Source organism: Scomber scombrus, unplaced genomic scaffold (assembly GCF_963691925.1).
Source record: "Scomber scombrus unplaced genomic scaffold, fScoSco1.1 SCAFFOLD_356, whole genome shotgun sequence".
Classification (NCBI taxonomy): domain Eukaryota; kingdom Metazoa; phylum Chordata; class Actinopteri; order Scombriformes; family Scombridae; genus Scomber; species Scomber scombrus.
Window position 1 is genome coordinate 1 of NW_026910387.1, and position 24,187 is coordinate 24,187.

General features: G+C 42.5%; 1 protein-coding gene across 1 annotated transcript; it reads left to right on the forward strand.

The window, feature by feature from the left end:
- Positions 1 to 4,003: 4,003 nt before the first annotated feature.
- Positions 4,004 to 24,079, forward strand: LOC133976973 (centromere protein J-like; the record flags this gene model as incomplete). Its single annotated transcript, XM_062415113.1, has 4 exons — positions 4,004 to 4,289; positions 5,124 to 5,232; positions 8,953 to 9,085; positions 23,876 to 24,079. Coding segments are annotated over exons 1-4 (576 nt in total), but the record flags the coding sequence as incomplete, so codon positions are not given.
- Between the last annotated feature and the right edge of the window lie 108 nt (positions 24,080 to 24,187).

Genomic DNA, 24,187 nt, shown 5'->3' on the forward strand with positions numbered 1-24,187 from the left:
AAAATAATGATACATATTTTATCCACCTATAGAGAAAGGGGAGGAAGAAAAGAAAGAGAAAGGAGGAAAAAAGAAAAGAGAAAGGTAAAGAAAGAAAAGAAAGAAAAAGATTGAGGAAAGATAAAGGAAAGAAAGAAAGAAAAAGGAAGAAAAGAAAAAAGATTGAGGAAAGAAAAAAAGAAATATAAAGGACAGAAAGAAAGAAAGAAAAGAGAGAAAAGTGAGGAACAAGAGGAGGAAAAAGGAGAAAGAAAGCAAGAAAGAGAAAAAGAAGGAAAGACAAAGATTGAGGAAAGAAAGAAAGAAAGAAAGAAAAAGGAAGAAAATAAAAAAGATTGAGGAAAGAAAGAAAGAAAGATAAGGAAAGAAAGAAAGAAAGAAAAGTGAGGAATAAGAGGAAGAAAAAGGAGAAAGAAAACAAGAAGAGAAAAAGAAGGAAAGAAAAGAATGAAAAGAAGGAAAGAAAAGAATGAAAAAGAAGGAAAGAAAAGAATGAAAACTTCTCCTTATTTCTTTATTTAATTGTTCTTCTTCTTTTACGTTTGTGCATCAAAGGCCGATGAAACCTGCTGCGAGGGAGAAATATGACTCTGGAGGATTTATAGAAGAGTCCAAACCTCTGCAGGTATATTTAGTATATATATATATATATATATATATATATATATATATATATATATATATAATATATATATATATATATATATATATATATATATATATATATATATATATATATATATATATATATATATATTAGTAGATTATAATATACAGTATATAGTATAGTATAGTATAGTATAGTATATATACTATAAAAGAAGAAAAGAAAGAAAGAAAAAGGAGGGAGGAAAGAAAGAAAGAAAAATAGGAAAGAAAAGAAAGACAGAAAAAGGTGGAAAGAAAAGAAAGAAAGAAAAGAAAGAAAGAAAAAGGAGGGAGGAAAGAAAGAAAGAAAAAATAGGAAAGAAAAGAAAGAAAGAAAGAAAGAAAGAAAGAAAGAAATGCAGAAAAAGGTGGAAAGAAGGAAAAGAAAGAAAGTAAAAGGAGGAAAGAAAGAAAGAGACAGAAAAAGGTGGAAAGAAAAGAAAGAAAGAAAGAAAGAAAAAGGAGGGAGGAAAGAAAGAAAGAAAAATAGGAAAGAAAAGAAAGACAGAAAAAGGTGGAAAGAAAAGAAAGAAAGAAAGAAAGAAAAAGGAGGGAGGAAAGAAAGAAAGAAAAAATAGGAAAGAAAAGAAAGAAAGAAAGAAAGAAAGAAAGAAATGCAGAAAAAGGTGGAAAGAAGGAAAAGAAAGAAAGTAAAAGGAGGAAAGAAAGAAAGAGACAGAAAAAGGTGGAAAGAAAAGAAAGAAAGAAAGAAAGAAAGAAAAAGGAGGGAGGAAAGAAAGAAAGAAAAATAGGAAAGAAAAGAAAGACAGAAAAAGGTGGAAAGAAAAGAAAGAAAGAAAGAAAGAAAAAGGAGGGAGGAAAGAAAGAAAGAAAAAATAGGAAAGAAAAGAAAGAAAGAAAGAAAGAAAGAAATGCAGAAAAAGGTGGAAAGAAGGAAAAGAAAGAAAGAAAAAGGAGGAAAGAAAGAAAGAAAAAGGAGGGAGGAAAGAAAGAAAGAAAAATAGGAAAGAAAAGAAAGACAGAAAAAGGTGGAAAGAAAAGAAAGAAAGAAAGAAAGAAAAAGGAGGGAGGAAAGAAAGAAAGAAAAAATAGGAAAGAAAAGAAAGAAAGAAAGAAAGAAAGAAATGCAGAAAAGGGAGGAAAGAAGGAAAAGAAAGAAAGAAAAAGAAGGAAAAATGTGGGAAAATGTGGAATAATTGTGTTTTTAGTCAAACGTGAGCTTGAGCTCGACTCTCTGAAATGATTCTTGCTCTTTCTCCTCCTCGTCAGGCCGGCAGTGAGGTGACGAGCCCGACGGAGACACGTTACTTCTTGCAGGACAGAAATACTCTGAAGCTCAGCGAGCAGCAGCAGCCGCAGCAGCAGCCGCAGCAGCAGCCGCAGCAGCAGCCGCAGCAGCAGCCGCAGCTAGGCAACAAGCTTCTGCTCTTTAAAGACGAGGCAGCGCAGCTTGAAAGCTTCCAGCCTCTGACCTCACAGCCCGAGAGTAGCGGAGAGTTTGAGACTCTGCAAAACGTCCGCTCTGGTTTATATAATCCTGAGACACCCGAGGAAACCCGGAGAGGAACCCAGACTCAGCATGAAGACCTTTCCCATGAAAAGGTCGACTTCAATGCTCCTCTACAGCCTCGATATTACACTCCTTCTGTTTCCTCCCAGGCCGAAATGAAAGCGATGTCAACGTTAGAAAGAGGTACAGAGATACAGAATGCAACATTGATCAATTTCTCCCAAAGCTGACATGTAAAGCTTCAGGAACCAAGACATTAGAAATAATAGAAATTTCTTCCTTCCTTCTGTCCTTCCTTCCTCCCTCCCTCCCTCCTTCTTTCCTTCCCTCCTTCCTTCCTTCCATCTGTCCTTCCTCCCTCCTTCCTTATCTCTTTCATTCCTTCCTCTCTCTTTCCTCCCTTCCTTCCCTCATCCCCCTTTTTTTCCTTCCTTCTGTCCTTCCTTCCTCCCTCCCTCCTTCTTTCCTCCCTTCCTTCCGTCTGTCCTTACTCCCTCCCTCCCTCCTTCTCTCTTTCTTTCCTTCCTCTCTCTTTCCTCCCTTCCTTCTTTCCTTCCTTCCTCCCTCCCTCCTTCTTTCCTTCTGTCCTTCCTTCCTCCCTCCCTCCCTCCTTCTTTCCTTCTGTCCTTCCTTCTTCCCTCCCTCCTTCTTTCCTTCCCTCCTTCCTTCCTTCCGTCTGTCCTTCCTCCCTCCTTCCTTATCTCTTTCCTCCCTTCCTTCTTTCCTTCCCTCATCCCCCTTTCTTCCCTTCCTTCTGTCCTGCCTTCCTCCCTCCCTCCCTCTTTCCTCCCTTCCTTCCATCTGTCTTTCCTCCCTCCCTCCTTCTCTCTTTCTTTGAAGCTGAAGCTGAGCTAGTCAATAAGGTGAAAGGTCAGTTTGAAGTCGCAGCATCTTATATAAAAATGTCCGCCTCCGAGCATCGATGGGAACCAACCATGCAGCACAACTCACACGTCTGGATCCCCAGAAATCAGGAAGTTATTGTTAGTGTCGAGGCGGAGAGAGTCTCGAGCTCCGAGGACGACGACGTGGAAAAAAAAACACACTCTCATCTGTGGCAGAGCGAGTCGAGACCGAGCTGCTGGAGGGAGGTCAAAGGTCAAAAACAAGCTGAGGCAATAGAGGCATTTTTTCTCAGTGAGACAAATAACAAGAGTCAAGCTTCAACACCTTCAAACTGTCCTTCCTCCCTCCCTCCTTCTCTCTTTCTTTCCCTTCCTCTCTCTTTCCTCCCTTCCTTCCTTCCTTCCTCCCTCCCTCCTTCTCTCTTTCGTTCTTTCCTCTCTTTCCTCCCTTCCTTCTTTCCTTCTGTCCTTCCTTTCTTTCCTTCCCTCCTTCTTTCCTTCCTCCATCCCCCTTCCTCCCTTCCTTCTTTCCTTCCTCCATCCCCCTTTCTTCCTTCCTTCTGTCCTTCCTTCCTTCCTCCCTCCCTCCTTCTTTCCTTCCCTCCTTCCTTCCTTCCGTCTGTCCTTCCTCCCTCCTTCCTTCTCTCTTTCGTTCATTCCTCTCTCTTTCCTCCCTTCCTTCCCTCATCCCCCTTTCTTCCTTCCTTCTGTCCTTCCTCCATCCCCTTTCTTCCTTCCTTCTGTCCTTCCTTCCTCCCTCCCTCCTTCTTTCTTTCCCTCCTCCCTTCCTTCCGTCTGTCCTTCCTCCCTCCCTCCTTCTTTCTTTCTTTCCTTCCTCTCTCTTTCCTCCCTTCCTTCTTTCCTTCCTCCATCCCCTTTCTTCCTTCCTTATGTCCATCCTTCCTCCCTCCCTCCTTCTTTCCTTCCTTCCTCCCTTCCTTCTTTCCTTCCTCCATCCCCTTTCTTCCTTCCTTATGTCCATCCTTCCTCCCTCCCTCCTTCTTTCCTTCCTTCCTCCCTTCCTTCTTTCCTTCCTCCATCCCCTTTCTTCCTTCCTTCTGTCCTTCCTTCCTCCCTCCCTCCTTCTTTCCTTCCTTCCTCCCTTCCTTCCTTTCCTTCCTCCCTTCCTCCCTCCCTCCTTCAGACTGCAGCTCTTTTCTCAGGATTCCTCCCACCACCAGCAGCAGCAGGGAGGATGAAGATAACTCATCCTCCCAGTGTCACCAGTTTCCCAAGCTCCCTCCACCCCCCCCCTCCTCCCAGTCTCAGCCTGGGGTCTCACCAGTTAAACCCAGCAGAGGAATATTCTCCCAGTCAGACTGACGGTAATAGTTCCAGCTTCTATTTTAACACATTTAATGGTTTTGGGCTCATGTCTGGTTTTAATATTTTCTTTCTTACTCTCATCTGTACTCGATGCTTTTAGGCTGTTTTTATGATCGTCTGCTTATTTAAAGTGTCTTTAAGTAGCTTAACCCTCAGGTCAAGGAAGGAAGGAAGGAAGGAAAGGAGTAAGGAGGGAGGGAGGAAAGGGGTAAGGAGGGAGAGAGAAGGAAGGAAGGGAGGAAGGAAGGAAAGGAGTAAGGAGGGAGGGAAGGAGGAAGGAAGGAAGGGAGGGAAGGAGGAAGGAATGAAAGGAGTAAGGAGGGAGGGAGGAAGGAAAGAAGGAAGGAAGGGAGGGAGGGAAGAAAGGAGGGAAGGAGGAAGGAAAGGAGGGAGGAAGGAAAGGAGGAAGGAAGGAAGGGAGGGAAGGAGGAAGGAATGAAAGGAGTAAGGAGGGAGGGAGGAAGGAAAGAAGGAAGGAAGGAAGGGAGGGATGGAAGAAAGGAAGGAAGGAAGGAAGGAAGGAAGGAAAGGAGTAAGGAAAGGAGTAAGGAGGGAGGAAGGAAAGGAGGAAGGAAGGAAAGAAGGACAGAGGAAAGAAGAAAGGTAATGGGGAGGAAAGAAAGAGAGAAGGAGGGAGGGAGGGAGGAAGGAAAGAAGGAACAGTAAAAAACAGACGAGGTCAATTTGACCCGGGAGGACGGCACGAAGGTTAAAATATAATATATATATTTTCTTCCCTGTTAAAATCATATAAATAAAAGAAGCAATACAAGATAACAAGATGGAAGTGTGTGTGTGTGTGTTTTTTTTTTTTTTTTTTTTTCCACGTCTAGGTCTCGGTGGTCAGAAAGTGTTGAAGCAGCCACGCGATCTGAAACCACAGAAGAAGAATCGTCTTTCATCTGAAAACAAGGCGGCACGCAGGTGGAGGGGAATTCACTGGTAAAAACCAACTGTGTGGTTTTTCTGCAGACACAGATGCATGCACACACACACACACACACACACACACACACGCACACACACACACACACACACACACACACACACACACACACACACACACAAGAGATGGTCTTCTGATAGTAAAACAGGATGTTTTCTAGCGTATTAACTGATCAACAGTACTTTAAGGCAGGAAGCAGGTGCCTCAACATCAGTTTATCATCTGTTTAAATCTGTTTATTTCCACCTGCAGTGTGCAAGCATCAAATCAATCTGCACAAATCAAAAAAACAAAGTACCACCACTACTACTCTACACTTTAACAGCTTAATTTAATGTCATAATAAATGATTAAGTTCATTTCTAGCTGCTGTTATTTGCACAGGAGACCCACATTTGTTGTTATTTTTTTTACCAGTTTCTAGAGAGATCTGCCACAACATTTATAATAACTACACAACTTCACTGGAAATCACACTTTAAGGAAATGTTTCTGCTGCTTAGAAATACCTGAAAAATCATGTTAAATGATTCATTGTCATTGTCTAACCACTACTATGTCATCTCACGTTTTTTCCCTGAGAGAAGACTGACACATAACATCAATCAATCTTTATTTATATGGCACCTAAAGTCACTTAACACATAGAGCAGGTCTAGACTGTGCTCTTTAATTTAATGAGTACTACCAACATTACCACATGAGGAACAAGGAAACACTCCTTTAACAGGAAGAGAAGCCTCAGGCAGAACCAGACTGTAGGTGGGAGGCGCAGTGACAATCAATCATCAACATGCTGCTATTAATAATAAATGTTAATACTGCTTCCTGATTTAAGTCTTTAAGCCTCCTGGTGTCCTTGAGTCAAGGAAGGAAGGAGGAAAAAAGAAGGAAAGTATGGAGGGAGGAAGGAAAAGAGGAAGGAAGGAAGGAAGGAGAGAAGGAAGAAAGAACGGAGGAAAGAAGGAAGGAAGGAAAGTAGGAAAGGAGGGAGGGAGGGAGAAAGAAGGAAGGAAAGGAGGGAGGGAGGAAGGAAGAAAAAGAAGAAGGAAAGAAGGAAGGAAGGAATGGGAGGGAGGGAGGGAGGGAGGGAGGGAGGGAGGGAGGGAGGGAGGGAGGGAGAAAGAAGGAAGGAAGGAAAGGAGGGAGGGAGGGAGGAAGGAAGGAAGGAAAAGAGGGGGGAAGGAAGGAGAGAAGGAAGAAAGGAAGAAAAAGGAAAAGAGGAAGGAAGGAAAGAAGGACAGAGGAAAGAAGGAAGGGGGGAAGGTAGGATGGAGGAAAGAAAGAGAGAAGGAGGGAGGAAGGAAGGAAGGAAGGAAGGACAGAGGAAATAAGGAAGGAAGGAAGGAGGGTGGGAGGAAGGAAGGACAGAATGAAGGAAGAAAAGGGGATGGAGGAAGGAAAGAAGGAAGGGAGGAAAGAGAGAGGAAGGAAGGGAGGAAAGAAGGAACAGTCAAAACAGACGAGGAAGGTTAAGCCTGTTTGAGTCTCAGTCTGTTATTGATTTGAGCTTTTATTTATGTCGGTTTTTTTTATAGCAGCAGTTAAAAGTAAAAACAAGGATGGAAAACCACATTAATGAAACTAGACAGTAAACAATGTGCAGGCTCACTGAGAGTAGTATCCAGCCAGTGTGTGTGTGTGTGTGTGTGTGTGTGTGTGTGTGTGTGTGTGTGTGTGTGTGTGTGTGTGTGTGTGTGTGTGTGTGTGTGTGTGTGTGTGTGTGTGTGTGTGTGTGTGTGTTATTGTGCACACTTTTTAACCCCTTACATACTGTTCAGGGATAAATTCTTTTAGCTGGAGTCTTTAATTGAGCCCATAAGGTTTCACTTCGGGCTGCAAATATGGGTCCCGAGTGGGTTTGTCCACAGTTTCCATGGTGACCACACCTGTGTTTGCCCATATGGGGCCTCAAGTGGGTTCTGACTGGGTTTCAGGTGGGGCCAGACTGGGTGAAACAATGTAGGCCCCTTATGGGGTCTAATGGCGTACCGTATTGGTACCAGGTCGTTTTCCATTACTATAGTTCCTTCTCAATGTGGGCGGGGTTGTCCTAGCACGGCTGCGCGAAACTGCCGTGACTTAGTTTATATACGCGACACAAAACACATAAACAATGGAGGACATGGAGGTGATGGTGTACTTGCTGCTCGGCCATGTTAACACGCGTGAAACTTGATTTGATTCTTGTGTCGGACGTCGCACTCATGACTCTTCCAGTGACTTCTCTGACCAATCAGTGCAATCAGAAGCGTTGCTATGACGACCCCGCCAACGTTGAGTAGGTACTATGGTAATGGAAAACCGTACCGTGCTAGAACTGTATAGTGGAAAAGCCCCATTAGTATACCATGCAGACCTGAAGCTAACAAACAAACAGGAAAGAAGTGAACTTTCCCATGGAGTACAGTGACAAAAGGGGAGGGGCAAAAGGCGGGAAACAAAACTTATAGTGGGGGGGGGGTCACACAGAAATAAGAGTATCGGGGTACAAACCAAAACACTCTCACGTTCCACTTGACCGGAGGAGCAACAAGTCACTAACATCTGCAGGAGAGGCTCTCTGGCTCTGGTCTGCAGAGTCAGCTGATTTGGGTTTTTTTTTTGGCATCACTGCATGCTGACTACTACATAACAGATCATTGAATAAAGTTGATTCGGTGACTAAGAAAGTGTATTTTTATGATCTTTCAGTTAAACTAGTTTTGATGCTGATGGCAAGAATAGCATGCATGAATTTAGTGATGAATACATCTCTTGTGTGAATCATGCATCCATAATGGACTCATTTTGCACATGATTCATGATAATGTAGAAAAATAGAAAAGTGCACGGCAGAAATAGCATATTGTCAGTATTATAGAGACAAGCTGGCTCCTCTGTAGTTCACAGCCTGGTTACAACAACCGATGATGTAAAACAACAAACATGCTGCTAATAAATGTTCCTGTTCACTACCTGATTTTAGGTCTTTAGGCCTGTTTGAGTCTCAGATTTAGTAGCTCAGTCAGTCAGGTCAGGATTTAAACTGTATAATGACACAATAAGAGATGCTGAAGACTGGATTTTTCAAATTTTTTAACACTTTAGGTTCTGAAAATGTAAAAAAACACATTAATAAAACAGAAAATGGACAATATACAATGTGCAGGTTCACTGTGAGAAGTCACAAGATATGAAAGTGTTCTTAAAGCTACAGTATTGTGTTTTTTAGGTGATATTACAGATTATTTTATGAGACTTCTCGTCCTAAATGTTTCTGTTTTCATGCAGTTGAAGTTACAAATGATTCATGATAATAAGAATGCATGAGTAACATATATATATATATATATATATAGCATATTCCTTTATTAGTCCCACAGTAGGGGAATTTGCATTATAGCAGCAGCAAGTATATAGCAAATAAATAGAAAAAGAGTCACTATTAACCTGTATAATGACACAATTCAGGTTTTTAAAATGTATTTTTCTAAATAATAGTAAGTTTCTGTTTATATTGAGCTTTCTTTATGGCGTGTTTTACAGCAACAGCCTGTTAACAGTTGAATAAAAACACCAAAAAACACATAAATAAAAGGGAAATTCGACAATATACAACATGCATGCTCAGTGAAAGTAGTCACAAGCAGGAAGAGAAGTCTTCTTAAAGCTGCAGACTGTTTTCAGACTTTTATGAGACTTCTAATCTTAAATGTGTTTGTTTTTTCATGCAGTCAAAGAGCGGAGCAGGAAGATGAGCTTGAGAGGAGACACAAAGAGAGAGATTGCATCCTTTGTGACAGAGAAGAAGCTCAAGTTACAAGAAACCAACAAAGTCTCAGCAAACTGGAATGTGAAGCTATGCAGGTGAGTGTTTAAGTGTTTAAGTGTTTAAGTGTTTTAGTGTTTAAGTGAAGGAGGAAAAACCCGTCAGACCCGGCCAGTGAGGGAATATCCAGGGTTGATATATTATTAACTTAATGGAAAATAACAGGAGCATGTGGAAGTGGCCTGAAGGCGACTACATGGTAATATTAAATCTACTGTTGGTTTTAATATTTTCACTCTGCTTTGTTTTATCTTCACAATTAGAAAAAAAAAAAAGATGAAACAACAACAAATCCTTTAATCCCCTTATAACCCTCCTGTTGTCCTCAGGTCAAGGAAGGAAGGGAGGGAGGAAGGAAGGGAGGAAGGAAGGATGGGAGGGAGGAAGGAAGGATGGGAGGGAGGAAGGAAGGATGGAAGAAAGGAAGGAAAGAAGGAAGAGAGGGAGGAATGAAGGATGGAAGGAAAGGAGGAAGGAAGGGAGGAAGAAGGGAGGAAGGAAGGAAGGGAGGAAGGAAAGGAAGGAAGGACGGAGGAAAGGAGTAAGGTAGGACGGAGGGAGGAAAGGAGGAAGGAAGGGAGAAAGAAAGAAAGAAGGAAAGGAGGGAGGGAGGAAGGGAAGGAGGGAGCAAGGAATGAAGGAAGGAAGGAAAGAAAGGAGGGAGGAAGGGAGGAAAGGAAGGGAGGAAGGTAGGAGGGAGAAAGGAAGGGAGGAAGGAAAGAAAGAAAGGAGGGAGGAAGGAAGGGAGGAAAGGAAGGGAGGAAGGTAGTGGGGAGGAAAGAAAGAGAGAAGGAGGGAGGGAGGAAGGAAAGGAAGGAAGGAAGGATGGAAGGAAAGAAGGAAGGGAGGAAAGACAGAGGAAGGAAAGAAAGAGAGAAGGAGGGAGGGAGGAAGGAAGGACAGACGGAAGGAAGGAAGGGAGGAAAGAAGGAAAGGAGGGAGGGAGGAAGGGAAGGAGGGAGCAAGGAATGAAGGGAGGAAGGAAAGAAAGAAGGAAGGGAGGAAGGTAGTGGGGAGGAAAGAAAGAGAGAAGGAGGGAGGGAGGAAGGAAAGGAAGGAAGGAAGGATGGAAGGAAAGAAGGAAGGGAGGAAAGACAGAGGAAGGAAAGAAAGAGAGAAGGAGGGAGGGAGGGAGGAAGGAAGGACAGACGGAAGGAAGGAAGGGAGGAAAGAAGGAACAGTCTAAACAGACGGGGTCAATTTGACCCAGGAGGACGACACAAAGGTTTTTTTTTTTAAATGCTGGTTTGGCAGTTTCAGTCGGTGTGTTTGCAGCGTTGCTTCACACCTTTCAGAGTTCTTCTCATGACATCATTGACCTAATTTCACAACACCGGCTGCTCCTGTCATGTCCCATTCACACGTTCGATCACTCCTGAGCCGGTTCTACTGCTACCTTGTGAAACTTCAGGGATTTTACAAAACCTTTAATATGTGTCACTTTGCACGTTTTGATAGTAATTAACTAATGCTTCCTCCTCACATTAATGCTTCCTCCTCACATTAATGCTTCCTCCTCACATTAATGCTTCCTCCTCACATTAATGCTTCATCCTCACATTAATGCTTCCTCCTCACATTAATGCTTCCTCCTCACATTAATGCTTCCTCCTCACTTTAATGCCTCCTCCTCACATTAATGCTTCCTCCTCACATTAATGCTTCCTCCTCACATTAATGCCTCCTCCTCACATTAATGCTTCCTCCTCACATTAATGCTTCCTCCTCACATTAATGCTTCATCCTCACATTAATGCTTCCTCCTCACATTAATGCTTCATCCTCACATTAATGCCTCCTCCTCACATTAATGCTTCCTCCTCACATTAATGCTTCATCCTCACATTAATGCTTCCTCCTCACATTAATGCCTCCTCCTCACATTAATGCTTCCTCCTCACATTAATGCCTCCTCCTCACATTAATGCCTCCTCCTCACATTAATGCCTCCTCCTCACATTAATGATTCCTCCTCACATTAATGCCTCCGCCTCACATTAATGCCTTCTCCTCACATTAATGCTTCCTCCTCACATTAATGCCTCCTCCTCACATTAATGCTTCCTCCTCACATTAATGCTTCCTCCTCACATTAATGCTTCCTCCTCACATTAATGCTTCCTCCTCACATTAATGCTTCCTCCTCACATTAATGCCTCCTCCTCACGTTAATGCTTCCTCCTCACATTAATGCTTCCTCCTCACATTAAAGCTTCTTCCTCACATTAAAGCTTCTTCCTCACATTAAAGCTTCTTCCTCCTCACATTAATGCTTCCTCCTCACATTAAAGCTTCTTCCTCCTCACATTAATGCTTCCTCCTCACATTAAAGCTTCTTCCTCCTCACATTAATGCTTCCTCCTCACATTAAAGCTTCTTCCTCCTCACATTAAAGCTTTTTCCTCACATTAATGCTTCATCCTCACATTAATGTTTCCTCCTCACATTAATGCTTCATCCTCACATTAATGCTTCCTCCTCACATTAAAGCTTCTTCCTCCTCACATTAATGCTTCCTCCTCACATTAATGATTCCTCCTCACATTAATGCTTCCTCCTCACATTAATGCCTCCTCCTCACATTAATGCTTCCTCCTCACATTAATGCCTCCTCCTCACATTAATGCTTCCTGCTCACATTAACCCTTCCTCCTCACATTAAAGCTTCTTCCTCACATTAATGCTTCCTCCTCACATTAACCCTTCCTCCTCACATTAATGCCTCCTCCTCACATTAATGCCTCCTCCTCACATTAATGCCTCCTCCTCACTTTAATGCCTCCTCCTCACAAAAAATGCCTCCTCCTCACATTAATGCTTCCTCCTCACATTAACCCTTCCTCCTCACATTAATGCTTCCTCCTCACATTAACCCTTCCTCCTCACATTAATGCTTCATCCTCACATTAATGCTTCCTCCTCACATTAATGCTTCCTCCTCACATTATTGCCTCCTCCTCACATTAATGCTTCCTCCTCACATTAACCCTTCCTCCTCTGACAGCGTGCATGCTGCAGAACTGGTGAGATCAGTGTTTCCAAGTCATTTGCATTTAGCAGAGAACAAGCTTCTTTATTCAAATCTTCTTTTATTTGGTTTTGCAGGATTATACAATATAGAATACAGTAGTCTTTTATAATGTTATACTAAGGGACAAAGGCGTGTGTTTTCATATTTAACCCTTTACATACTGTTCATATTCTATTATCTGTTTATTTATGGAGGAAAAAAGACATTCACAATCACTATTTTATGATCCATTTTAAACAATATGAAGAATATAACATGTTTTAATTGTATTTTTTGAATTAAAAAAAATAATAAAAACATCTCAAATTTTTACATTTGCATCTTCAAAAATGTGTTTTAGCTGCACAAACATTAAAAAAAGGTGCATTTTATTTATATTTATCTATACTTGGGGTCACATTTAGGGAGTCGAGCTAAAAGAAATTGGGTCAAATTTGACTCCGAACAGTATGTAAGGGGTTAAGAAGTGTGCACCAAACCCACCTGACCTGAAACAATGACACACACACACACACACACACACACACACACACACACACACACACACACACACACACACACACACACACACACACACACACACACACCAGCAGGGAAACAAACAATAGCTTTGCAGCCTGTTGCCTGAGAGAAGAAGGGACATTTTCTCTAAGTTAAGTTAAACATGTCCTAAACCCAGTATGCATGTTATACTTCTGTAATTTTGCTGAATGAACCTGAAGAAGCTGCAAATAAAAGGTTTTGCTAAAGTCAGCTCAGTCCACAGTGGTTCATTTTCACTTCTCATCTGATGAAGGCTGCATTAATCCTACCAGAGGCCCCTGTGCACTGCCGAAGCTCATGCATCAGCTTTCGTCCCTTTTCTGCTAGATGACCATTTTTCTCACACACTCATTGAAACAACCTGACCACAGTGCATTATGGCCTGCTAAACAATAATAATCACTTTACCAGCCAGTCAGAAATTAAAAAAACAATCAATCATGAGACTTAATTGTCATGGAAACAATATTTTATTTGGATTAAATAACGCTGCTGTCAGGTTTGTAACTCCATATTTCATTTTGGGCATATCCCAGCCAGCATGTCCATGTGGGCCCCATAAGGGTTACATTTGTGGGTTTGTCCACAGTTTTCCCATATGGGCTTCAAGTGGGTTCTGAATGGGTTTCAAGTGGGGCCCAACTGGGTGAGTTACACATGTTGGGCCCATGTTACTGAAACAATATGGGGCCCATACAATTTGCTCTGTTTTCCACTATACAGTTCTAGCTCTACTCGGCTCAACTTGACTCAGTGGCCGGCAGTCTGTTGACGTCACATTTAGTATCGGCTCGGCTCGCTTGGAACCTCGGCAGGGCAGATATTAAAAAAGTACCAGCTACCAGGTACCAGGTACTATCCCTGATGTAGTACCAGGTACCAGGTACTATCCCTGATGGAGCCGCAAAAAAACCAGAGTAAAGTCGAGCTGAGTAGTGCTGGAACTGTATAATGGAAAAGCGCCATTACATCCCTTATGGGGCTCATACAGTCAGCCCACATAGGCTTCACATGTGGGGCCCATGTTACTGAAACCATGTGGGACTCACAAAAAACCACTCCTCTCGTGTGTGTTAAGTGTTAACATATAACATACAGTACAAGCATATCTGCGTGTCTCAAATACAAACAAAGGCGTGGACCAAAGTGCTGTACAATCATCACGCATACAGTATCATATTACCTGAACTAATGACTTTATCAGCATAACCAAGATGAAACTGAATGCTGTCATACCATAAGAGTATACACACATTCAGTAATGTAGTCATGTGTTATTGCACTGAAACCAGCCAGAGTACAGTGTAGTATTTAACTGGAACTGTCACGATAACTACTTTTATTGGACGATATATTGTCTCAGAAATAATCATGATAAACGATATTATTGTCATTCGCAGATCATTTTATACCACTGATAGTATAATAATGCAAAGGAGAGGGTGGGACTGGAGAGTGGGTGCTACACTTCTGCATCTACGGAGAAAAACAGCAATGCAATCAATGCTCCAAAATCAAAGTTTAAACTGAATTTAATACGTTATTTTAATGTTCTGCAGAAGAAGAAAAAATATAGTAGTTTATATGTAAAGTCCAACTATTATTTATTTGGCTTTAGAAGATTTGGACTGATGAAGACTTTAGAAATAAGGAACTGAAGAAACTTTAGTATAGTGGTATATAGGTCTGTCACTATAACTACTTTTATTGGACGATATATTGTCTCAGAAATAATAGCGATTAACGATATTATCATTTGAAGATGATTTTATACCACTTATATAATAGCACAATAATGTTTGGAGGGGGGGTCAAAGGTCAAGTCCATACATATAGACATGATGCTGCTGATAATGCATGCACCGATCCGCCGCTGCCCCCCCATGGTTTACGGTGGTACTGCTCCGTTTGGCCCGTATCTGTAGGCTTTATGGAAACATGCAGAAATTCGGACGAAATGAACGCGGAGCACGGACAGAAAGCTCCGTCCATATCCAGATTCATATTTAACGTTGAGCACAAATGGGCTTTTACTGGAGAGAAGGAGGTCTGGGTTTCATTGCTCAGCCTGATGCCACCATGACTCAGATTAAGAGACATAAAAAGCATGAATGAATGTTTGCAATTATTATACGATAAGCCGATGATGTCATAGTTGTGACCTACTACAATAACTGAAAGTTGGTTTTTATTTACATAGCTAACTATAAATAGAGCTGCGTATAACTTGAGTTTGGACAAAAGCCAAAACAACAAGAAGAACAAGTCTAACCGGGAGTGACAAATACAACCTGACACAAACACATACCTTCACTAAAATAAACAGGAGACGATAGAAGAGAAGAGAAACTAACCAAATAAACGCAGCACTATTTAAAAATGTGTTTATTTAATTTTTGCACAAAAATTACACTTATTTAACCTTCCTGTCGTCCTCCCGGGTCAAATTGACCCCGTCTGTTTTGACTGTTCCTTCCTTCCTTCTTTCCTTCTTTCCTTCCCACCCTTCCTTCTTTCCTCTGTCCTTCTTTCCTTCCTTCTTCTCTTCCTCTTTTCCTTTCTCGGTCCCTACCTCCCTCCTTCCTTCCTTCCTTCCTTCCTTCCTTCCTTCCTTCCTTCCTTCCTTCCTTCCTTCCTTCTTCCTCCCTTCCTTCTTTCCCTACTTCCTTCCCTCCTTCCTTCCTCCCTTCCTCCCTTCCTCCTTTCCTTCCTTCCTTCCTTCTTTCCTCCTTCCTTCCTTCTTTCCTCCCTCCCTCCTACCTTCCCTCCTTCCTTCCTCCCTCATTTCCTTCCTTCTTCCTTCCTCCCTTCCTTCCTCCCTCCCTCCTTTCCTTCCTTCTTCTTTCTCCCTTCCTTCCCTACTTCCTTCCCGTTTCCTTCCTCCTTTCCTCCCTTCCTTCCTTCCTTCCTTCCTTCCTTCCTTCCTCCCTTCCTTCCTCCCTTCCTCCTTTCCTTCCTTCTTCTTCCCTCCTTTCCTTCTTTCTTCCTCCCTTCCTTCCTCCTTTCCTTCCATCTGTCCTCCCTTCCTTCTGTCCTTCCTTCCTTCCTTATGTCCTTCCTTCCTTCCTTCCCTGACTCGAGGACAACAGGAGGGTTAAAGCCTCCTCATAAAAATGTAACCCAATATAACAGAAGATAATATGACTACATAGAATAAAACCGAATGACATCATCTTGATTGTATTTATAGCAGCTTTGTTGGTGGTGAAGCAGCAAAACATCTGGATCCAATCCACCAATCGCCTTCTGTCTGCACGCATTACTAAAAACACATTTTATCAATAAAAAATTTAAAACACTTTCACAGTAATTACAGCCACAGTCATAACAGTATGAGACATTTTGCACAAGAATTTCTACATTTCCTCATAAGTGAAGCTGGAGAAGGCGATTATATTAAAAATCTTTGTCTACAAGTTATTTTAAAAGGTTTTCTCCTTGTGTGTGTTAGTTTCACTTCCTGTGTTTTTCCTGCCTTGGTTAATTTCCTCATGTGTTTCACCTGTCTCTTGTGTCCTGTTGTGTAATCACCACTATTTAGGTTTTGGTTTTCACTTCAGTCATCGTCTAAGTCCTTGTGTGTGTTTTTGCCTTTGTTCATTCATCCTGGGTTTATCTGTGTTGGAAATAAAGCTAGTATTTCTTCGACTGAGCCTGCAGTATCTGCATTTGGGTCCTAACCAACGCGGAAGTAACTTAAAACTGCATTCTATCAAAAGGCCACCAGGGGGCGACCGTTTTGGTGTCAAAATGACTTCCGTCTCTATACAAGTCAATGGAGAATTCACCAACTTCTCACTTGATTTCTAACCTCAGTAAACGTTTTCAAAATGTGTTTATGGTCTCAATCGCTAGTTTAAAGCCTTCTTCAATGCAGTATGATGTTCATTTGGGACATTTTGGCCTCCCTGATTTTATATTTGACGATAAAGCAGGGTATGCATTAGGGCGTGGCTACGTGGTGATTGACAGGTTGATTGGTTCACAGGTTCAGGAGGGCGCCTCCCTTCCTTCTTTCCTTCCTCCTTCCCACTTTCTTCCTTCCTTCTGTCCTTCCTTCCTCCCTCCTTTCCTTCCTTCTTCCTCCCTCCTTTCCTTCCTTCTTCCTCCCTTCCTTCCACCTTTCCTTCTTTCTTCCTCCCTCCCTTCCTCCCTTCCTTCTTTCCTTCCCTCCTTACTTCTTTCTTCCTCCCTCCTTTCCTTCCTTCTTCCTCCCTCCTTTCCTCCCTCCTTTCCTTCTTCCTTCCTCCCTTCCTTCTTTCCTCTGTCCTTCCTTCCTCCCTTCCTTCTTTCCTCTGTCCTTCCTTCCTCCCTTCCTTTCTCCCTCCCTCCCTCCTACCTTCCTTCTTTCCTCCGTCCGTCCTTCCTCCCTTCTTTCCTTCCTCCCTCCCTTCTTTCCTTCCCTCCTCCCTCCTTTCCTTCCCTCCTCCCTCCTTTCCTTCCCTCCTTCCTTCCTTCCTCCTTCCACACTCCTTCTCCTCCTGATGCCCATATAAGTAGAATCCGTGTTTTTATTTTTCCCAGCATGCACCGGAAATTTTCAAGATGGCGCTGCTCAGATCCGATACTATTGGCCTCCGAGCAGCAGTCCACAAACCAATGGGTGACATCATGGATGTTACGTCCATTTCTTATATACAGTCTATGGTCAGAACGTGTGCAGCTGCATTCTGGACCAGCTGGAGAGTCTTTAGAGTCTTGTTAGGAGAGCCTGATAGTAATGAATTACAATAATCCAGCCTAGACGTAAGAAATGCATGAAAAATAAAGCTAGTATTTCTTCGACTGAGTCTGCAGTATCTGCATTTGGGTCCTAAGAGCCGAGAGAGAGAGAGAGTGTGTGTATAAAGGCAGCAGGAGCCTTATATAGAAAAACACCTTTAGTTAGGCCTGTAAAAGCTCCAAATAATAAAGAAAAGTGCTCCAAAAATCAAGAAAGTGCTGATATATTGTGTATTAATCAGCACAAAAAGCAAACCAAGCACACAGTCTTATAAACCCACTTCTTGCTTCACCTGTACTGGAGCTTATTTTTCCTAAATCCTCTTTACTTTCACAAATTTTGGAGTTTTTCTACATTTATCTTCAGATTTTTCTTCCTTCCTGCTTGACGTCAGTGCTGACCTTCTGTGTTGCAATGTATTGTATTTGGCAGTGTTTTCTAATGTGGTCGTTAAGAGTTACCGTTATTTCTGGATCACTGAATATAAAACACACACACACACACACACACACACACACACACACACACACACACACACACACACACACACACACACCCTTTCATGGTAAGTAGTTGAACTCTTCTCTCATGATCATTAACTTTTTCCTGACAGTCATAAATTTTAAAGGCTTATTCATGCGATCATTGGCGTCACAGCTTCTACTGATTCACGCTGACTCAAAACAAGCCGAGATACTTCCCCAAAATGATCATAACACTCGTATATTCCAAAAAAACCTCCAGTCAGAGATCAGGGAGGGTCGTCCGTCCTTGTGTAGGAGTAGATAAGAAAGCTTTGGTGAACTCTCAGTGCTGTTAGTCAGGATCTCTTCCCCCCAAAATCTGTCTCAAAGTTATTATATATCAATAAATCATGAAGTCGTGATTCATCCGGCAGCTTTGGGAGAACTAGAGAAGGTTTGTGTGCAAAAGCTACGAGTATGTAAGCAAAGAACTTCTGGATTAAACAATTAATTACACTTAAACTTGCAATTCCTTTCTAATTTCAAAATTGCACTTTTGAGACTTGAGACACTTTGTTTACAGCTCAAGTTTAAACTGTCCAATTTACAAGTTTGGAGTTAAAACCTGTTGTTTAATGTGAAGTACATTTGTATTTTGTAACACAGTTGAGCCATTTTCATTATTTAAGAGCAGATTGAATTGAATCGAATCGAATCGTGATTAATCGATTTAGGAAATTGGCCACGATACCCAGCCCTACAAATGATGCTTCTTCATTTATGTTTTAAAATAATAATGTTTCAGTCATATATTCATTTAACTTCATGTGTAATCATGTTTGGAAACATTTGTGAAATCCATTTTCACTTCTTCTTCTTCTTCTACTCTGAAAACTGAAATTGAGTGTTGAGTATGAATCAGCAGCATCAGACTGAGACTGAGAAGTATTGCGTGAAAAAGCGACGGGGAAGCGAGGTGGTAATATAACACTGTGTAGACATGCATGCAACATTTTGCATTAACCCTCCTGTTGTCCTCGAGTCAAGGAAGGAAGGGAGGGAGGGAGGAAGAAGGAAGGAAAGGAGGGAGGAAGGAATGAAAGAAGGAAGGACGGGAGGAAAGAAGGAAGGAGAGAGGGAGGGAGAAAGGAAAAGACAGAGGGAAGGAGGAAAGAAGGAAGGCAGGAAGGAGGGACGTAAAGAAGGAGGGAGGAAGGAAGGACAGAAGGAAGGAAGAAAGGGGGATGGATGAATGAAAGAAGGAGAGAAGGAAGGAGGGAGGAAGGACAGACGGAAGGGAGGAAAGAAAGAGAGAAGGAAGGAAGGAGGGAGGGAGGAAGGACAGAAGGAAGGAAGGGAGGAAAGAAGGAACAGTCAAAACAGACGGGGTCAATTTGACCCGGGAGGACGACAGGAAGGTTAAAATAAAGTGTCAGTTTATTGTAAATGAAATATTCTATTAATGTCTATTAATGGTGATATGTTGATTAAAAACTATTTAACTAATGTTCAAACATTTTTAGGCCCCTGTCAGTCACAGGCCCTCAGGATCCTCCTAACCTTTCCCCCCCTTGTGGGGCCCCAGCCAACATGTGACACCCAACAACAGCCACATGTAGTTAAACTATTTCTCTCTCTTCTTTCTTTTTAATATTAATGATGTTTTATTATAAACTCATTGTGTAAAAGAAGAGAAACACTAAACATCCTCTCACCTCAATGTAAAGTAGTTTATTCTAGAAATGATCACTAAGGTAACATCTCACCTTAATAAAGAAGCTTTCAGCACCAACACTTTATAACAACAGCGCCCTCTAGAGGCCGATATATATAATGAATGTAACACCCAGCCCTGCTCTCCTCCCTACTGCTCTGCCTCAGTTACAGTTTAACCCAGAGATGTCAAACATGAGGCCCGTGGGACAGAACCGGCCCACCGAGGAGTACAATCTGGCCCACTTTCCTTCCATCTGTCCTTTCTTTCTTCTTTCTTTCTTTCTTTCTTTCTTTCTTTCTTTCTTTCTTTCTCTCGTTCCTTACTGTCTTCTCTTCCTTCCATCTGTCTTTCACTCCTTCCTCCCTTCCTTCCTTCCTCCCTTTCTTCCGTCCATCTTTCCTTACTGTCTTCTCGTCCTTCCTTCCCATCTGTCTTTCCTTCTCTTCCTTCCTTCCTTCCTTCCATCTTTTCTTACTGTCTTCTCTTCCTTCCTTCCTTCCTTCCTTCCTTCCTTCCTTCCTTCCTACCTTCCTTCTTTCCATCTTTCCTTTCTCCCTTCCTTCCTTCGGTCTTTTCTTGCATCCTTCCTTCCTTCCTTCCTTCCTTCCTTCCTTCCTTCCTTCCTTCCTTCCTTCCTTCCTTCCTTCCTTCTATCTTTTCTTCCTTCCTACCTTCCTTCCTTCCTTCCTTGAATGAAGATGAGTTTGACAAGATGAGTTTGAACCCTCCTGTTGTCCTCGAGTCAAGGGAGGAAGGATGGAAGGGAGGAAGGAAGGGAGGAAAGAAATGTATGAAGGAAGGAAGGGAGGAAAGAAATGAAGGAAGGAAGGGAGGGAGGAAGAAGGAAGGAAAGGAGGGAGGAAGGAAGAAAGGGAAGAAGAAGGAAGGAAAGGAAGGAAGGAGGAAGGAAGGCAGGAAAGAAATGAAGGAAGGACGGAGGAAAGAAGGAAGGAAGGAGGGAGGGATAAAGGAAAAGAAGAAGGGAGGAAGGAAGGAAAGAAGGACAGAGGAAAGAAGGAAGGGAGGAGGAAAGAAAGATACAAGGAGGAAGGGAGGAAAGGAGGGAGGAAGGAAGAAAGGGAGGAAAAAGGAAGGAAGGAGGAAAGAAGGCAGGAAAGAAATGAAGGAAGGAAAAGAAGAAGGGAGGAAGGAAGGAAAGAAAGAAGGACAGAGGAAAGAAGGAAGGGAGGAGGAAAGGAAGAGACAAGGAGGAAGGGAGGAAGGAAATGAAGGAAGGAAGGAAGGAAGGAGGGAGGGAAGGAAAGAAGGAGGTAGGGAGGAAGGAAGGAAGAAGGACAGAAGGAAGAAGAAAGGGGGATGGCGGAAGGAAGGAAGGAAAGACAGAGGAAGGAAAGAAAGAGAGAAGGAGGGAGGGAGGAAAGAAGGAACAGTCAAAAAAGACGGGGTCAATTTGACCCGGGAGGACGACAGGAATGTTAATAAAGAAATAAAACAGCTGGACTCTTTCTCTTAATGATTTTATTTTATTTTATTTTTTTTATATCTAAATGTTTTTATTTGACCAGATTAACAACCAGAATAACAGATTATAGGAACAAAGGTCGGTTTTTGCCTCCTCAGTGAATCTGTGATACGCTCCATTTATACATCCACCCATCACTTAATGTATTAAATAACAAGCTGCTTTAATCCCAGTGTGTGGGTGTGTGTGTGTGTAGTGGTGTGTGTGTGTGTGTTGTGTGTGTGTGTGTGTGTGTGTGTGTGTGTGTGTGTGTGTGTGTGTGTGTGTGTGTGTGTGTGTGTGTGTGATGCCTTCAGGCTCCACTTCAGCCTGTCAATTCAGGGATTATGGACTATGACTGTGCACATTACCGCCACTTAAAGATTGTGTGTGTGTGTGTGTGTGTGGTTCAATGTCTTTGTGTGTGTGTTTTAATGTGTGTATTGGTGTATGCGTGTGTTTCTCTGTGTTTGTTTTTGTGTGTGTGCGTGTATTGCAATGTGTGTGTTTGTGTGTGTGTAGTGTGTGTGTGTGTGTTTCAATGTCTGCATGTTTCTCTGTGTGTGTTTCAATGTATGTGTGTTTGTGTGTGTGTGTGTGTGTGTTTCAATGTCTGCGTGTTTCTCTGTGTGTGTTTCAATGTGTGTGTGTTTGTGTGTGTGTGTGTTTCAATGTCTGCGTTGTGTGTGTTTTAATGTGTGTATTGTGTATGCGTGTGTTTCTCTGTGTTTATTTTTTGTGTGTGTGCGTGTATTGCAATGTGTGTGTTTGTGTGTGTGTGTGTGTGTGTGTGTGTGTGTGCTTTTCAATGTCTGCATGTTTCTCTGTGTGTGTGTTTCAATGTGTGTGTGTTTGTGTGTGTGTGTGTGTGTGTGTGTGTTTCAATGTCTGCGTGTTTCTCTGTGTGTGTTTCAATGTGTGGTGTGTTTGTGTGTGTGTGTGTGTGTGTTTCAATGTGTGTTCTGGTTGTGAGTGTGTGTGTGTGTGTGTGTGTTTCAATGTCTTTGTGTGTGTGTTTCAATGTTTGTGTGTGTGGGTTTGTTTCTCTGTGTGTGTTTTTGTGTGTGTGCGTGTATTGCAATGTGTGTGTGAGTGTTTGTGTGTGTTTGCTGTGTGTGTGTTTCTGTGTGTGTGTGTGTGTTTCAATGAGTGTGTGTTTGTGTGTGTGTGTTTCTCTCTGTGAGTTTCAATGTGCGTGTGTGCATGTGTTTCTCTGTGTGTGTGTGTGTGTGTGTGTGTGTGTGTGTGTGTGTGTGTGTGTGTGTGTGTGTGTGTGTGTGTGTGTGTGTGTGTGTGTGTGTGTGTGTGTGTGTGTGTGTGTGTGCTCTGTGTGTGTGTGTGGTTTTGCATGAATGTGGAGCAAGACGCTGCAGGGAACTAACTCATAATTATCTGACTCATGTTGTCATCGCTTGAATGACTATAAATTAACTTCTCAAGTGTTTGCCCTACTTTCTTTTCTTTCTTATCTTTTCATTAATTATATTTGAGGCTTTTCTTTAGAATAAGAACGAGTTGCTGCCAGTTTGCTTTTTGTTTTGTTTCCCTCCCTCGATGTCAGTCACCTGCTCATCAGGCTGGAAACTGGAAATCACCGTTTGACGTGACTCGAAACTTAACATACCAACAGGTTTAAAGTCACAACTGTATTAAACTGTATCATAACTGTCAAATTGACCCCGTCTCTTTTGACTGTTCCTTCTTTCCTTCCTTCCTTCCTTCCTCTTTCTTTAATTTTTCCTTTCGTTCTTCCCCTCCTTCCTCTTTCTTTGCTCCCTCCTCCTTCCTTACTCCTTTCTTCCTTCCTTCCTTCCTTCCTTCCTTCCTTCCTTCTTCCTTCCTTCCTTCCTTCCTTACTTCCTTCCTTCCTTCCTTACTTCCTTCCTCTTTTCCTCCCTCCCTCCCTCCTTACTCCTTTCTTTCCTTCCTTCCTTGCTCCTTCCACCTTTCATTCCTCCCTTCCCTCTCTCCTTACCTCCTTCCTCTTTTCCTCCCTCCCTCCTTACTCCTTTCTTTCCTTCCGTCCTTCCTCATTCCTTCCTTCCTTCTTTCCTCCCTTCCTTCCTTCTTTCCTCACTTCCTTCTTTCATTCCTTCCTTCCTTCCTTCCTTCCTTCCTTCCTTCCTACCTCCTTTCCTGCCTCCCTTCCTTCTCTCCTTACTTCCTTCCTCTTTTCCTCCCTTCTTACTCCTTTCCTCCCTTTTTTCCTCCCTTCCTTCCTTACATCTTCCTGTCCTCCCTTGACCTGAGGACAACAGGAGGGTTATAGTAGAGTCCTGGAGAAAGTTTACAGTGTTCCTCAGACTATATTCAACATAATGCATCATCAGGTGTTTACAGTTCTATGGATGATAAACAACAGAAGTCGGTTTCATTTTGACTTAATTTAACTGTAAACTACTTCCTGTGTTTGTGTAATCAGGTGTGACGCTGAGCTGTTAAACACATGGTGGCGTAAATCTGTGCAAACAGCAGCAAACACACACACACACACACACACACACACACACACACAAACAGACACACACACACACACACACTCCTAGCCCTGCTTTAAGTCAACACATGACTCACAAACATACCTGTGTTTTTAAACTGTGGTGTGTGTGTGTGTGTGTGTGTGTGTGTGTGTGTGTGTGTGTGTGTGTGTGTGTGTGTGTGTGTGCGCGCGCTTGAATGTATGTGCGTGTGTGTGTTTCGATGTGTGTGTGTGGGTGTGTGTACGTTTTGATGTGTGGGTGTGTGTGTGGGTGTGTTTCAATGTGTGTGTTTTTGTGTGTATTGCAATGTGTGGGTTTTTATGTGTGTGTGTGTGTGTGTGTGTGTGTGTGTGTGTGTGTGTGTGTGTGTGTGTGTGTGTGTGTGTGTGTGTGTGTGTGTGTGTTTAGGCCCTCAGGCAGCAGCTGGAGGCCCTTCAGCAGCAGTTTGAGCACAGAGAGACGTGTTGGTCTGTAGTTGAACACCAGCTGGAGACGCTGAGCAGAGAGAACTGTGAGCTGAGGGAGAAACTCACAGTGAGGCAACAGTGCTGCCTATTGGCCGGAAGATGTATTACACCAACACACACTGACACCCAGGAGCAACTGGAAGAGGTATAAAATATAATCTTCTCTTTTGTTCTTTCTTCTTAGGACACAAATCATTAAATCCCTTTAGTCTATTTAAATTCACTGTTTCATTCACCTCCTTCCTTCCTTCCT